The 16689-nt window shown below is 39.2% G+C and overlaps 2 protein-coding genes across 3 annotated transcripts in view; both read right to left on the bottom strand.

Moving 5' to 3' along the window:
* slc45a4b (solute carrier family 45 member 4b) overlaps positions 1–7163 on the bottom strand; it is a 50306-nt gene extending 43143 nt beyond the window's left edge. Inside the window, exons 1-2 of one of the 2 annotated variants that reach the window (XM_061945688.2) lie at positions 7034–7163; positions 6840–6883 (exon numbers count right to left, since the gene is read on the bottom strand). The gene's annotated coding sequence lies outside the window, so the exon portion shown is untranslated. Of the gene's footprint in view, positions 1–6819; positions 6884–7033 lie in introns of both variants that reach the window. The other variant, XM_061945696.2, reaches the window with a different exon arrangement.
* Positions 7164–10279: 3116 nt separating this feature from the next.
* gpr20 (G protein-coupled receptor 20) overlaps positions 10280–16689 on the bottom strand; it is a 30839-nt gene continuing 24429 nt past the window's right edge. Inside the window, exons 5-7 of the mRNA XM_061945707.1 lie at positions 14268–14352; positions 14054–14179; positions 10280–10681 (exon numbers count right to left, since the gene is read on the bottom strand). Coding sequence (XP_061801691.1) covers positions 10472–10681; positions 14054–14179; positions 14268–14352 — 421 coding nt within the window. The 3' untranslated portion in view covers positions 10280–10471. The remainder of the gene's footprint in view (positions 10682–14053; positions 14180–14267; positions 14353–16689) is intronic.

Below are 16689 nucleotides of genomic sequence, written 5' to 3' on the forward strand. Positions count from 1 at the left end.
GCTCTATGGTTATTTTCACACTTGTGGGGTTAATTTGTATCTTTATTACGAAAAAAAAATTTTGACAATGTATTTAGGACAGGGGTCACCAACCTTTTTGAAACCAAGAGCTACTTCTTGGGTACTGATTAATGCGAAGGGCTACCAGTTTCCATCCATCCATTTTCTACCGCTTATTCCCTTTGGGGTTGCGGGGGGCGCTGGAGCCTATCTCAGCTACAATCGGGCGGAAGGCGGGGTACACCCTGGACAAGTCGCCACCTCATCGCAGGGGCTACCAGTTTGATACACACTTAAATAAATTGCCAGAAATAGCCAATTTGCTCAATTTACCTTTAACTCCATGTCATTATTAATAATTAATTATATTTATCTTTGTGCAAACACTGATCATCTTAATGATTTCTCACAATAAATATATATAGAAACAGATAAATATCAATATGCAACACTTTATTTTTATATTTTCTCTAAGTGCACATTTTTCAAATTGAAAATTTTCAAATGATCACTTCTAAGACAGTCTTGTGAAATCACAATATCCCATTTTAACTAGCTTTTTTTAACAAATCATGAATTACTTTGCACCATGTTTGTACAAATAATAACTCATGTAAAATACAAAAGTCAACTCTCAAATTGTTAAATAAATCATGTCACACTTTGAACTGGACACCAAATCTGTTATCTGTTTCTTTGTCAGTTAGTGAAGACCAAGTCTTTAAAATATTTTCTTGGATTTTCAAATTCTATTTGAGTTTTGTCTCTCTTAGAATTAAAAATGTCGAGCAAAGCAAGATCAGCTTGCTAGTAAATAAATAAAATTTGAAAAATAGAGGCAGCTCACTGGTAAGTGCTGCTATTTGAGCTATTTTTAGAACAGGCCAGCGGGCTACTCATCTGGTCCTTACGGGCTACCTGGTGCCCGCGGGCACCGCGTTGGTGACCCCTGATTTAGGGTATATAATTTTTTGGTATTTCACTTTTGTGTAGTGATTTTTCTTATATCAAACTACGCTGACAATTTATTGAATACAACATTGTGAGCAAGATTTGTGTGTTTAAAAATTTAGTTTGTTAAAAACACAGTGCTCTAAAGATCTATTTGTTAAAATACAGTGTTTCAGTGAAAAAAAATCAGTGCAGAAATATTTGTTGCTTCAAAACTAAAGACTCCATCCATTTTCTACCGCTTGTCCCTTTCGGGGCCACGGGGTCTGGAGCCTATCCCAGTTGCATTCGGGCGGAAGGCGGGCTACACCCTGGAAAAGTTGCCACCTCATCGCAGGGCCAACACAGATAGACAGACAACATTCACACACTAGGGCCAATTTAGTGTTGCTAATCAGTCTATCCCCAGGTGCATGTCTTTGGAGGTGAGAGGAAGCCGGAGCACCCGGAGGGAACCCATGCAGTCACGGGGAGAACATGCAAACTCGACACAGAAAGACCCTGAATCCGGGAAAAGAACCGAGTACCTTCTCATTGTGCGGCACCAGTACTAACAACTGCGCCACCGTGCTGCCAACTTAAGACTTACTTGAGGTGAATTAAGACTGAAGCAGTGCATTTGCTGGATCTGAGATTGATTGTTTCACTCTTAATTTACTGGAAGAGGGTCTTGAGTTTTGAAGCAACAAATTTTTCTGCACTGATTTTTTTTTTTTACACTAAATTTCAAAACACTGTATCTTGACAAACTGAATTTTTAAACACACACATTTTGTATTCAATGAAGTTGTCAGCATAATTTGATGTTAAACTAAATTCACAAAATTCAAACGCAAAAAAGACACAAATTAAACTCCATAAACTTTTTCTCTTTGCCATCACTTACACTGTCTACTTGTGTGCTAGCAAAGACGAACACAGCTCAATTTGTGGTGTACATTCTGTTATTATTGTTATGATAGACGTTACTACGTTGTACTTCAGGACAGACTTTTTTTTGCATTTCCAGTTTTGTGGTTAGGGTCACATTTTTTGTTGTCACTGGTATCCTGTGTAGCATCACAAAGAACAGATACATTTTGTTTTTCAATTTTTATTGCTGACTTTAGCAACATGCTATTGATAAGCAAGAACAGTTTTAATATGTTTCTTCTTGTCTCAATCATTTGTGCTACAGTTGTGCTGGCTTGTGCTGTAAACATTTTTGTCTGTACCGTTACAGTGTTTAAGTTATTCTAAAATACATTTTCTGACTCGTGACGTCATCCATCCCCAAATGTGTGTCCCTTTCGTTTGTGCTGCAAATTATTTTGTCAATTATAGTTTTTCTGTTCACATTTCATTATTCTTAACTCATACTTGCCAACCTTGAGACCTCCAATTTCGAGAGGTGGGGGGGTGGGTGCGGGGGGCGTGGTTGAGGGCGTGGTTAAGAGGGGAGGAGTATATTTACAACTAGAATTCACCAAGTCAAGTATTTTATATATATATATATATATATATATATATATATCCCTGCGAACCCGAAGGGAATAAGCGGTAGAAAATGGCTGGATGGATGGATGTATATATATATATATATATATATATATACCGTATTTTCCGCACTATAAGGCGCACCTAAAAACCACAAATTTTCTCAAAAGCTAACAGTGCGCCTTATAACCCGGTGCGCTTTATTACGATTAATTTTCATAAAGTTTCGATCTCGCAACTTCGGTAAACAGCCGCCATCTTTTTTCCCGGTAGAACAGGAAGCGCTTCTTCTTCTACGCAAGCAACCGCCAAGGAAAGCACCCGCCCCCATAGAACAGGAAGCGCTTCACCCGCCCCCATAGAACAGGAAGCGCTTCACCCGCCCCCGGAAGAAGAAGAAAAAACGCGCGGATATCACCGTACGTTTCATTTCCTGTTTACATCTGTAAAGACCACAAAATGGCTCCTACTAAGCGATCCGGTTCATAAAAAGACGCAATCTCTCCATCCGCACACGGATTACTACCGTATTTCACAGCAACTGAACCGCACTGTGGAACGGGAGCACGTACGGTGAATATTTGCACCACAGGGAATGAGAAGTCATCCTTCACTGTGGTTCTAGCTTGCCATGCTAACTTCCACTCATGGTGATATTCAAAAGGAAGACCTTGCCAAAAGAGACCTTTCCAGCCGGCGTCATCATAAAAGCTAACTCGAAGGGATGGATGGATGAAGAAAAGATGAGCGAGTGGTTAAGGGAAGTTTACGCGAAGAGGCCGGGTGGCTTTTTTCACACAGCTCCGAAGGCGAACACACCTTCACTAAGACGGGCAGACAGCCTCGGACGACATACGCCAACATCTGCCAGTGGATCGTAAATGCTTGGGCAGATATTTCGGTCACAACTGTGGTCCGAGCTTTCCGGAAGGCAGGATTCACAGAACAACAGCGACACTGACTCCCGATGACTTCTACGAGACGGAACCGGCCATTTTGGATACCACGCTTGCGCAACTTTTCAATTCGGACACCGAAGACGAAGAATTCGAAGGATTTACGAATGAAGAATAACTTCAGAAGGTGAGCGCTATGTTTATTTTGTGTGTTGTGACATTAACTTTCGAGCAACATTATGTTACTATTGCTCTACACCATTTTGAATTTTACTATGTTTGTGATTGCACATTTGCGTACATTTTGGGACAGAGTTGTTAGAACGCTGGTTTTCAATATATTATTAAAGTTTGACTGAACTATCTGACTGTTTTTTTGACATTCACTTTAGCGCAGCGTTTTTTTGACATTCACTTTAGCGCAGCGTAGGCGCGGCTTATAGTCCGGGGCGGCTTATTGGTGGACAAAATTATGAAATATGTAATTCATAGAAGGTGCGGCTAATAATCCGGTGCGCCTTATAGTGCGGAAAATACGGTATATATATATATATATATATATATATATATAAGAAATAATTGAGTTTCAGTGAATTATATATATATATATATATATATATAAATAAAAGAAATACTTGAATTTCAGTGTTCATTTATTTACACCTATACACACACATAACACTCATCTACTCATTGTTGAGTTAAGGGTTGAATTGTCCATCCTTGTTCTATTCTCTGTCACTATCTTTCTAACCATGCTGAACACCCTCTCTGATTATGCATTGCTGTGTGGCACGCACAAAAGTGCTTTCATCAAATGCACTAGATGGCAGTATTGTCCTGTTTAAGAGTGTCACAACATTGCTGTTTACGGCAGACGGACTGCTTTACTGTAGACGTTCTTTATATTGTGGGAAAGCGGACTCAGGTCCGCATGGAGCTGGAGGGGGCGTGGCCGCCAGCTCCGCCTGAATTTCGGGAGATTTTCGGGAGCACAGATAAGAACAACATTTCGTTACATAAGCTCATGGTAGTGCAGGATAAAAAAGCAATAAGGTGCATATATAAATAAATAAATATATATAAATAATATATATAATATATAAAAAAAATAAATATATATATAAATAAATAAATAGATTACTGTACAGATAAATATATTGCACTTTTTCACATGCGTCCACGTTTATGGATGTATGTTATATTGTCTTTTTTATTCCAGCGAGTTAATCCATTTTGGGGGGAGTTGAGGGGATAAATTAATTATGATGCGTTTAAGAGACTTACGGCCTGAGGGAAGAAGCTGTTACAGAACCTGGAGGTTCTGCTTCGGAGGCTGCGGAACCTCTTTCTAGAGTCATTTTAGTGTTAGAGTCAATTTAGTGTTGCCAGTCAACCTATCCCCAGGTGCATGTCTTTGGAAGCCGGAGTACCCGGAGGGAACCCAAGCAGTCACGGGGAGAACATGCAAACTCCATTTATCCCCTCAACTCCCCCCAAAATGGATTAACTCGCTGGAATAAAAAAGACAATATAACATACATCCATAAACGTGGACGCATGTGAAAAAGTGCAATATATTTATCTGTACAGTAATCTATTTATTTATTTATATATATATATATTTATTTTTTATATATATTATATATATTATTTATATATATTTATTTATTTATATATGCACCTTATTGCTTTTTTATCCTGCACTACCATGAGCTTATGTAATGAAATGTTGTTCTTATCTGTGCTGTAAAGTTCAAATTTGAATGACAATAAAAAGGAAGTCTAAGTCCAAGTCTAGTCTAAATTGGCCCTAGTGTGTGAATGTTGTCTGTCTATCTGTGTTGGCCCTGCGATGAGGTGGCGACTCGTCCAGGGTGTACACCCCCTTCCGCCCGAATGCAGCTGCGATAAGCTCCAGCACCCCCCGCGACCCCAAAACTTAGACTTAGACTTCCTTTTTATTGTCATTCAAATTTGAACTTTACAGCACAGATAAGAACAACATTTCGTTACATAAGCTCATGGTAGTGCAGGATAAAAAAGCAATAAGGTGCATATATAAATAAATAAATATATATAAATAATATATAAATATACATACAAAATAAATAAATATATATAAATAAATAAATAGATTACTGTACAGATAAATATATTGCACTTTTTCACATGCGTCCACGTTTATGGATGTATGTTATATTGTCTTTTTTATTCCAGCGAGTTAATCCATTTTGGGGGGAGTTGAGGGGATAATTATGATGCGTTCAAGAGTCTTAAGGCTTGAGGGAAGAAGCTGTTAACGAACCTGGAGGTTCTGCTTCGGAGGCTGCGGAACCTCTTTCTAGAGTCCAGCAGTGAAAAAAGTCCTTGGTGGGGGTGGGAGGAGTCTTTGCAGATTTTCTAAGCCCTGGTCAGGCTTTTTGCGATCTCCTGGATAGGAGGAAGAGGAGTCCTGATGATCTTTTCCGCCGTCCTCACCACTCTCTGGAGAGACTTCCAGTCTGAGGCATTGCAGGCTCCAGACCAGACAGAGATGCTGTTGGTCAGCAGGCTCTCTATAGTGCCTCTGTAGAATGTGGTGAGAATGGGGGGAGGGAGCTGTGCTCTTTTCATCCGATGCAAAAAGTGTATGCGCTGCTGAGCTCTTTTTACAAGAGCTCCGGTGTGTAGAGACCAGGTTATATTGTCAGTTATCTGCACCCCCAGGAACTTGGTGCTGCTTGGCTGGACTGGTGCTTCCTGAAGTCAACGATGATCTCCTTGGTCTTGTTGACATTCAGGACCAGGTTGTTGGTTCTGCACCAGTCAACCAGTCAAAAAGGGACAAGCGGTAGAAAATGGATGGATGGATGTTATTAACCTTCTATTAGTGTTGTCCCGATACCAATATTTTGGTACCGGTACTAAAATTACTTAGATACTTTTCGATACTTTTCTAAATAAAGGGGACCACAAAAAATTGTGGTTGGCTGAAAAACACTGAGTTAGACAAAAAAAACGTTTTGCAGCACAAACAAATGAGACAAGTTTGAGGAGATTTTGACAAGGTGGGGTGGCTGGATGACGTCACTAGTCAGAACATTTATTTTTGAATAACTTAAAAACTGTACAGGCACAAACGAAAACTTTGGCAGCTCAAACGAATAGAATAAGTTTGCGGGACCCTTTGACAAGGTGGTGGCGGGCAACTTTATGCAAGTATTCTGTGGTGGCATCACAAAAGGAGATACACCAAATGCCAAATAAAAAGCAGTATTGCAAGATTTGCTGATGTTTTGAGGGACTTTTTTTTCTCTCTGAACATGTGGTTGTGGTCAAGAAACCACATATAGGACATATCCGATACTTTCCAAGCTGATGGGTCCACATATTCTCCAGAGTGAAATTGAGGTGGAATGATTGGTATTGGACTAGTGGTAGTGTAGATGTCTTGAGGGGATTGTTGAGCCAGTCAGGACATGTTTTTGTCAAGCTAACCATAACTTAGTCTTACCTGTTGATATTGCAACATACCTTTGCTCTTCAGCGTGTAGCCAACACTAGCAGCAGGCTGCCCGCTAGAGTGCAATAAACATTAAAAAGGTATGCGTCAAGTTCAGATGGATGGCAAAAACACTGCATATTGTTGGCTAACATTCAACTTTAAGCGCTCGCCCGGCGGAAACACGACACGTTCGTAAAGGGAGTTATGAACACACACAACATACCTGAGGATGTTATTTGTCAAGTCGTCCCGCCGGAACTGTGTTCGATACCGCGGACAGCGAAAGTGTGAATGTTGGCTAACAGGCTGGCTAACCTTTGCCAGCTACGAGATGGGTGCGCTTCAACGAACCCCCCCTCAACCTCGCCGGTTTCCACAGTAACAAAGAGAGGCGTGGCCAAAATCGAAAGCGTTCAACGTCATCGTAGGTTCACTTCCGGAAGGCGGGGTTACAACGTAACGGTGCGTTGAATAAAATAAATCGAATTCAAAGAATACATATGACAATTGTTATTAATTTAGCTTCACATTAAGTATTTTCCATTAAACATATAACAAAACAAATATTAGCATGTATTAATGTATAAATAGGTATCATTTTCGGGGGTTATTGTCGCCCTCTGCTGTACAAAGCTATAAAGTACTGTGTTCATGTTTATTTTCTAACTTCCCTCATTCTTCTATTAAGTTAAAGTTAAAGTACCAGTGATTGTCACACGCACACTAGGTGTGGCGATATTATTCTCTGCATTTGACCCATCACCCTTGATCACCCCCTGGGAGGTGAGGGGAGCAGTGGGCAGCAGCGGTGGCCGCGCCCAGGAATCATTTTGGTGATTTAACCCCCAGTTCCAACCCTTGATGCTGAGTGCCAAGCAGGGAGTTAATGGGTTGCAGTGTTTTTCAACCAATGTGCCGTGGGAGATTATGTAATTTCACCTAATTGGGTTAAAAAAACATTTTGCACACAAGAAACTATAATTTGTAAATCTGTGTTTTTCAACCAATCCAGTCTGGTGTGCCGTGGGAGATTATTGTGGATATTATATATATTATGTTATTTATTATTATTACTGTCTATTGCAGGGGTCGGCAACCTTTACCATTCAAAGAGCCATTTTGACCCGTTTCACAAATTAAAGAAAACAATGAGAGCCACAAAACTCTTTTGAAATTTAAAATGAAATAAACTGCTGACCCCACTATGGACTGGACTCTTACTATTATGTTGGATCCACTATGGACTGTACTCTCACAATATTATGTCAAACCCACTCGACATCCATTGCATTCGGTCTCCCCTAGAGGGGGGGGGTTACCCACATATGCGGTCCTCTCCAAGGTTTCTCATAGTCATTCACATCGACGTCCCACTGGGGTGAGTTTTTCCTTGCCCTTATGTGGGCTCTGTATCGAGGATGTCGTTGTGGCTTGTGCAGCCCTTTGAGACACTTGTGATTTAGGGCTATATAAATAAACATTGATTGATTGGTTGATTGAAACACTGCATACAAAAAATTGTTTTTGCTTTGTGCTATGTATAAACCAGGGGTCTCAGACACGCGGCCCGCACCTTAATACGAAAATTGAATGTTAGTGCGGCCCGCAAGTTTTATATGAATGGCGCTTGACAGCATCATACTTGCCAACCCTCCCGATTTTTCCAGGGAGACTCTCGAATTTCGTGGCAACTATTCTCTCGAATGCCTGCTGATTTTCACCCAAACAACAATAATAAGGGCGTGCCGTGATGGCACTGCCTTTAGCGCCCTCTACAACTTGTACCAACAGCGTGCCAGCCCGGTTACATGTCATATGAGGCTTCTGCAAACACACATGAGTGACTGCAAGGCATACTTGGTCAACAGCCAAACAGGTAACACTGAGGGTGGCCGTATAAACAACTTTAACACTGTTACAAATATGCGCCACACTGTGAACCCTCATCAAACAAGAATGACAAACACATTTCGGGAAAACATCCGCCCACCTCCGTGCGTCGGTTGAGGTGGGCGGGGTTGGGGGGCATGGGGTTTGGTGGTAGCAGGGGTGTATAATGTAGCCCGGAAGAGTTAGTGCTGCAAGGGGTTCTGGGTATTTGTTCTGTTGTGTTTATGTTGTGTTACGGTGCGGATGTTCTCCCGAAATGTGTTTGTCATTCTTGTTTGGTGTGGGTTCACAGTGTGGCGCATATTTGTAACAGTGTTAAAGTTGTTTATACGGCCACCCTGCATTGCATTCACTTGTGTGTGTGAAAAGAAGATTTTATGTGATTGGGCCGGCACGCAGATAGTATGGTGAAAAAGCGGATGCGACGACAGGTTGTAGAGGATGCTAAAGGCAGTGCCATCAGGGCACGCCGTCAATATTGTTGTCTGGGTGAAAATCAGAGAATGTTTGCCCCGGGAGAGGCACTGAAATCTGGAAGTCTCCCGGAAAAATCGGGAGGGTCGGCAAGTATGCAGCTGAGCCGCATCAGAGTGATCAAAGAGCCGCATGCGGCTCCGGAGCCGCGGGTTGCAGACCCCTGGTCTATTGTGAGCGAACTGTGGTGCTGAATTTCCCCCAGGTATCAATAAAGTACTTTTTATTCTATTCTATTCTATTATGTAATTTCACCTAATTGGGTAACAAATATTTTTTGCACGCAAGTAATTATAATCCGTAAATAATGTAGCAGAGTAACCATGTTATACTCGTCCATATCAGTAGGTGGCAGCAAGTAGCTAATTGCTTTATAGATGTCGGGAACACGTCGTGTCATGATCACAATATGAAGACGACAGCGGGAAGCAGCGTGCAGGTAAAAAGGTATCTTATGCTTAAACCAAAAATAAACAAAAGGCGAGTGCCGCTATGAAAGGGTATTGAAGCTTAGGCATGGCTATGCAAAACTAAACTAAAACTGAACTGACTGCGAAGTAAACAAAACACAAAATGCTGGACGACAGCAAAGACTTACAGTGTGTGGAGCGGAAACGGCGTCCACAAAGTACATCCGCACATGACCCGACAATCGACAATGTCCCCACAAAGAAGGAAACATACACGCACAACTTAAATAGTCTGGATTGCGAAAACAAAGCTGGGGTGGAGAATAGCGCTCAAGGAAGACTTGAAACTGCAATAGGAAAATACCAACAAAACAGGAAAAAACACCAAAATAAGAGCGCAAGACAAGGACTAAAACACTACACACAGGAAAACACCAAAGAAGTCCAAGTAAGTCTCGGCGTGATGTGACAGGTCGTGACAGTACACCTACTTTGAGACAAGAGCTATAGTGATGCATGCTTGGTTATGGTTTAAAGTCATATCCAAAAATTGCGAGAACTGAGTTTCATTTTTTAATGATTTGTGCTTTTGGTGTGCCTCAGGATTTTTTCAATGACAAAAATGTGCCTTTGCTCAAAAAAGGTTGAAAAACACTGATCTATTTCACCTAATATATATTTGTTTTGGCTCTATATTCAGGAAAATTGTGGAGTTTGCATTTTGTCCCCATGCTTGCGTGGGTTTTCTCCTGGTATTCCAGTACGCTGCATGGTAGGCTTGTAGGAGTGAATGTAAACCCAAGTCAGCTGTGATGGGGTCCAGCTCACAAGGAGCACTGAAAATGGATGGTTGCATTTGTTCATCTTTGTCCAAAACTGCCCCCGCTTCAAATTGCTGGTGTGATGGTGGATTTACTGTGAAGAGTACTTTTGTGCAAATCTTTCCGAGGTGAGGAGGGAATCACCCTCATCATGATGACATTATTAGGGACTGGAGTAGCGGGCCCTCCTGAGGCCTTAGAGCTGTGTTGCATGCTTATGATGTCCCCGCTGCTTTGCTCTGCCTCTGCACGCCGAAAAATATTTCTCATAGTTGCCTGTAGAAACAATTTTTTATATGTTTTATTATTAAATATCATAAGTAGCACTGGTAAATTAATCAATGGAGAAGAATAGTCGTATTTGTTTGTACAGTGGAACCTTAAAAGTTGATTTGTTCAAATTATGACACAGAGTGGGTCAAACTGTTACCATCATTGAGTTTAAACATTTTAACATTCTTGACTGCCATTCAAGTGTGATAAATAAGTACAAACCCCGTTTCCATATGAGTTGTGTTAGATGTAAATATAAACAAAATACAATGATTTGCAAATCATTTTCAACCCATATTCAGTTGAATATGCTACAAAGACAACATATTTGATGTTCTAACTGATAAACATTTTTTTTTGCAAATAATCATTAACTTTAGAATTTGATGCCAGCAACACGTGACAAAGAAGTTGGGAAAGGTGGCAATAAATACTGATAAAGTTGAGGAATGCTCATCAAACACTTATTTGGAACATCCCACAGGTGTGCGGGTTGATTGGGAACAGGTGGGTGACATGATTGGGTATAAAAACAGCTTCCAAAAAAAATGCTCAGTCTTTCACAAGAAAGGATGGGGCGAGGTACACCCTTTTGTCCACAACTGCGTGAGCAAATAGTCAAACAGTTTAAGAACAACGTTTCTCAAAGTGCAATTGCAAGAAATTTAGGGATTTCAACATCTACGGTCCATAATATCCTCAAAAGGTTCAGAGAATCTGGAGAAATCACTCCACGTAAGCGGCATGGCCGGAAACTAACATTGAATGACCGTGACCTTCGATCCCTCAGACGGCACTGTATCAAAAACCGACATCAGTCTCTAAAGGATATCACCACATGGGCTCAGGAACACTTCAGAAAACCACTGTCACTAAATACAGTTTGTCGCTACATCTGTAAGTGCAAGTTAAAGCGCCGTCTTTTTCATGGACGCCGCTGCTTATTTCAGCAAGACAATGCCAAGCCACATTCAGCACGTGTTACAACAGCGTGGCTTCGTAAAAAAAGAATGTGGGTACTTTCCTGGCCCGCCTGCAGTCCAGACCTATCTCCGATCGATAATGTGTGGCTCATTATGAAGCGTAAAATACGACAGCGGAGACCCCGGACTGTTGAACGACTGAAGCTCTACATAAAACAAGAATGGGAAAGAATTCCACTTTCAAAGCTTCAACAATTAGTTTCCTCAGTTCCCAATCGTTTATTGAGTGTTGTTAAAAGAAAAGGTGATGTAACACAGTGGTGAACATGCTCTTTCCCAACTACTTTGGCATTTGTTGCAGCCATGAAATTCTAAGTTAATTATTATTTGCAAAAAAAATATTTGAACATCAAATATGTTGTCTTTGTAGCATATTCAATTGAATATGGGTTGAAAAGGATTTGCAAATCATTGTATTCCGTTTATATTTACATCTAACACAATTTCCCAACTCATATGGAAACGGGGTTTGTAAGTCAGTAAGGGCGTAAAAGCAATTAATTGAACTGTATTGACAAATGATAAAGGCAAACCTGTCATACAAGTGTAAGAAGAAGTGCAAAATGCACTAACAACAAGACGCACTAGGACGGTTAACTTGAACGTAACGTCCTTTCCTAACACTTTTTATTGAAGCATGTTCTTTCTGAATCTGTATTGTTCAAAGTAAAAAAAAAAAGCCAAGAATTAGGCCTGGTCCGTCAATAAATCAATTAATAGAATGGCAAATGAAAATTACCTCGATAAATGTGCGGCCCTCGATAAATTGCCATGCCTGTGTGGGTTTGTTATCTTCATCCCTCGCTTTCGAACAGAGTGCAAGAGGGTTATTATATGTAATGATTAAATTCCTGCTTAATTTGGTCCCAACATAATGCCGACAACAATATGGTTAATTTGCAATACATAATGAATTGAGCTGTGAGCATACTTGCCAACCTTCAGACCTCCGATTTCGGGGGGTGGGGGGTGGGGGTTGGGGGCGTGGTCGGGGGTGGGGCGGGTGTTGTTGGGGGCGTGGTTAAGAGGGGAGGAGTATATTGACAGCTAGAATTCACCAAGTCAAGTATTTCATATATATATTTATATTTATATATATATATATATATATATATATATATATACATATATATATATATATATATATATATATACATATATATATATATATATATATATATATATATATATATATATATATATATATATATATATATATATATATATATACATATATATATATATATATATATATATATATATATATATATATATATACATATATATATATATATATATATATATATATATATATATATATATATATATATATCCTGAAAATATGCAAACAAAACTGTGTTTAGATCATTGATACTTCAAACTTGCATAAATATAACATGGATATAACATAACTTGGCTTCTGAGAGCTTCAAAATGTAATAAATAAAATGCTAAAGTTTTTGATAAACAAACAATTATTTTAATAATTAAATATGGTCATTTTAAATGAATTATTATGATAATTTAAAATTAATTATTCCAAATATGTTTATTTTAATGTACCGGTATAATTCTATGGCTGGATGTAATAAGGAGTCAGAAAAAATAAAAATAAAAATACAATTAATGTTGATGTTTTTAGCAAAATATAGTAAACATTTATGTATTTATTTTTTTTAAATTAATAAATATATTTATTTTTAGGTAAGATAAACATAATAATACAATGTATCTCTAGTCTGGATGATTTAGTTCTTGTCACCCTGTTGTCCTCCCGTCGTAGGCTGTCCTCACTCAGGTCCGCATGGAGCTGGAGGGGACGTGGCCTCCAGCTCCGGCTGAAAATCGGGAGATTTTCGGGAGAATATTTGTCCCGGGAGGTTTTCGGGTGAGGCGCCGAATTTCGGGAGTCTCCCGGAAAATTCGGGAGGGTTGGCAAGTATGGCTGTGAGCTACAATGAGGTCTTGTACTGTTAAGACTTGGCATAATCCATCAAAGCCAAATAATTTAAAAAGATACAGAATTAATGATTTATTTTGAAAGGTGAGCCTCTTCAGAAACTATAATGTACCGTGGTACTAAAAACTGATTTTGGATCATAATGTGTGAAGGTTTTTTGTGAGTCTCACTACTAAAAATTAAGAATAACGATTTTTCTTTTTTAATTATTATTTTTTTAGCTGCTGCACCTCCCCTGAAGTCTTCTGCTGGCTGATGATTTGAAATCCCCCTCGCCCCGCCTCTGATTTATAAAATACTGCATGAGCATGACAGCAGTTTAAACAGTTTTGAGAATAAATTTAGGATATTTTCCCCAAACATTTTGTCAAATTTGATTTGTGGACTGTAGAGATTCCACTGTACTTAAACATCCTGGTGGTTTGATCTTACCTGGAAATTGTTAGTGACAAAGCAGTAGACCACTGGATCCATGCAGCTGTTGAGACTGCTGAGAGTGACGGTCAAATGGTAGACTATGGCGTGGTGAGGCAAATCGGGGTAGATGTACACCACCACCTACGGTATATTGTATATTGTGTCACTTAATAATATTAATTGCCTAATAATTGTGTTTAATAACAGGGTGTCAGCACCTCTCACTCACCTGCCGTATGTGGAAGGGTGTGAAGCACACTGTGAAGATGATCAGCACTGTGGTCAGCAGTTGGACGGCCCGCTTTCTTCTTTTCCTGCATGAACAAAACCCGGAGAAGACATGATGATGCAGTGCTAGCCATACTATGCAAAACCTTTTTTTCACAATTGAATTATAGCAGGGGTGTCAAACGTACGGCCCGCAAGCCGGATCAGGCCCGCGAACAGGTTTTATCCGGCCCTCGAGATGAGTTTGCTAAGTATAAAAATGAGTCGAAATTTTTGCTTTGAGTTTGAGTTTATTTCGAACATGCAAGCATACAACATGATACATCACAATTTCCAGTTTCTCTTTTCAACATGTTCGAAAAGGAGTAGAAAGAAGCAGAGCTTATTTAATCCTACCCCTTTTCTTTTACATAACAGTTGCTAAAACTTTTGATCACTTTCTGTTCTCAATGTATTCACAATATACTCCATAAGTAATCACAATAAAAATAAATAAACAAATAATACTCTGTGAAGTAAGTTATATTTCATATGGTGAGATGAGAAAGATTATTTTGAAAATGAATGGATGGATGAAATAAATTCAGAATGTTTATCATGGCTCTTCTTCTTTGTAGTTTGTAAACACTTTACGTTTGAAGAGTTTCTTGAAGTGGATCATATTAGTACATTGTTTGATTGCTTTGCTTAATCCATTCCATAATTTAATTCCACATACAGATATACTGAAGGTCTTAAGTGTTGTACGTGCATACAAATGTTTTAAATTACATTTTTCTCTAAGATTATATTTCGCCTCTTTTTTTGAGCAGGATTTTTGTATATTCTTGGGTAGCAGGTTATAGTTTGCTTTATGTACAATGTTAGTTGTTTGCAAATTCACTATGTCGTGGAATTTCAGTGTTTTTGATTCAATAAATAAAGGGTTTGTATGTTCTCTATATCCAACATTATGTATTATTCTAACAGATCTTTTTTGTAACACCGTTAATGAATGAAGTGTACTTTTGTAGTTATTTCCCCATATTTCTACACAATAACTCAGATATGGTAACACTAGTGAGCAGTAGAGAATATGAAGTGATTTTTGGTCCAGAACATGTTTTGCTTTATTCATTATTGACGTGTTTCTTGCTACTTTATGTTGTATATTTTTTACATGAGATTTCCAGTTCAATTTATCATCAATCATTATACCTAGAAATTTGGTTTCATTCACTCTTTCAATTTCTATTCCGTCTATTTGTATTTGTGTTTGACTTTCTGTTCTACTGTTACCAAATAGCATTATTTTAGTTTTACTGAGATTCAAAGATAGTCTGTTTTTGTCAAACCATCTTTTTAATTTGTTCATTTCTTCTGTTATTATGTGTATTATCTTCTGTGTGTTCTCTCCTGAACAAAACGCAGTTGCATCATCCGCAAATAATACTAACTTTAAATCTTTTGTAACTTTACACGTCATTTATATAGAGCAGTGGTTCTTAACCTGGGTTCGATCGAACCCTAGGGGTTCGGTGAGTCGGTTTCAGGGGTTCGGCGAAGGTCAAGACACACCCGACTCATCGTGTAAATAAAAACTTCTCCCTATCGCTGTGTTATGGATACCCCCAAACAATGTTCCCTTTAATGTTCCATCTGATTTGCAGGTGTGTAAATGTTAGAATAATTATGTATAAGTTATCACACAACTCTTATGCTTAAAGGTCGTTGCTATAGTTATTATCAATTGCGCTGAAGTTGTACTTTTCTATCTGTGCAAAGACACATCTTGCAATCTTGCTTTGCGAGTTGTCTCGTGTCAGCAGTTTGTTTCCAGACCCTGCCTGCTGACAGCCAAGGACGGACATCGAGTACCTCAACGCAGACAAATCAGCGACAGGGCGAAATCACATTTCCATTCTGAATAATCACATATTGTGTCTCCTGGGGCTGCATGCATTACCCCTCCCTTCAGAAGCAGCCTCAGTGATGTTAACTAGGGACCTCCCGAATAAATAGAGGAGCACGTGGGACTGTACCTTAGAGCATAGGGGGAAACTGTAACTGAGTGTACAGCCCAATACGTCTCTCCTCATGAGTAAAATCCAACTCTGTCTCTGCTTGATTCCTTCTTCTTGTCTTGTGTAATAGATAGTTCGGTGTTTGAACCTGACAGTAATTTGTTGTGCGTTCATGCACTGTGTTGGTTTTGTTCTTTGAACAAGGTGATGTTCATGCACGGTTCATTTTGTGCACCAGTAAAAAAACATATAACTTTGTCTTGAATTTAAAAAAAATATATATAATAATATTTTCCACTAAAGAAGGGTTCGGCGAATGCGCATTTGAAACTGGTGGGGTTCGGTACTTCCAACAAGGTTAAGAACCACTGATATAGAGATAGAATACTTTTGGTCCTAGTATTGATCTCTGAGGTACAC

Source organism: Nerophis lumbriciformis, linkage group LG04, assembly GCF_033978685.3.
Source record: "Nerophis lumbriciformis linkage group LG04, RoL_Nlum_v2.1, whole genome shotgun sequence".
Lineage (NCBI taxonomy): Eukaryota > Metazoa > Chordata > Actinopteri > Syngnathiformes > Syngnathidae > Nerophis > Nerophis lumbriciformis.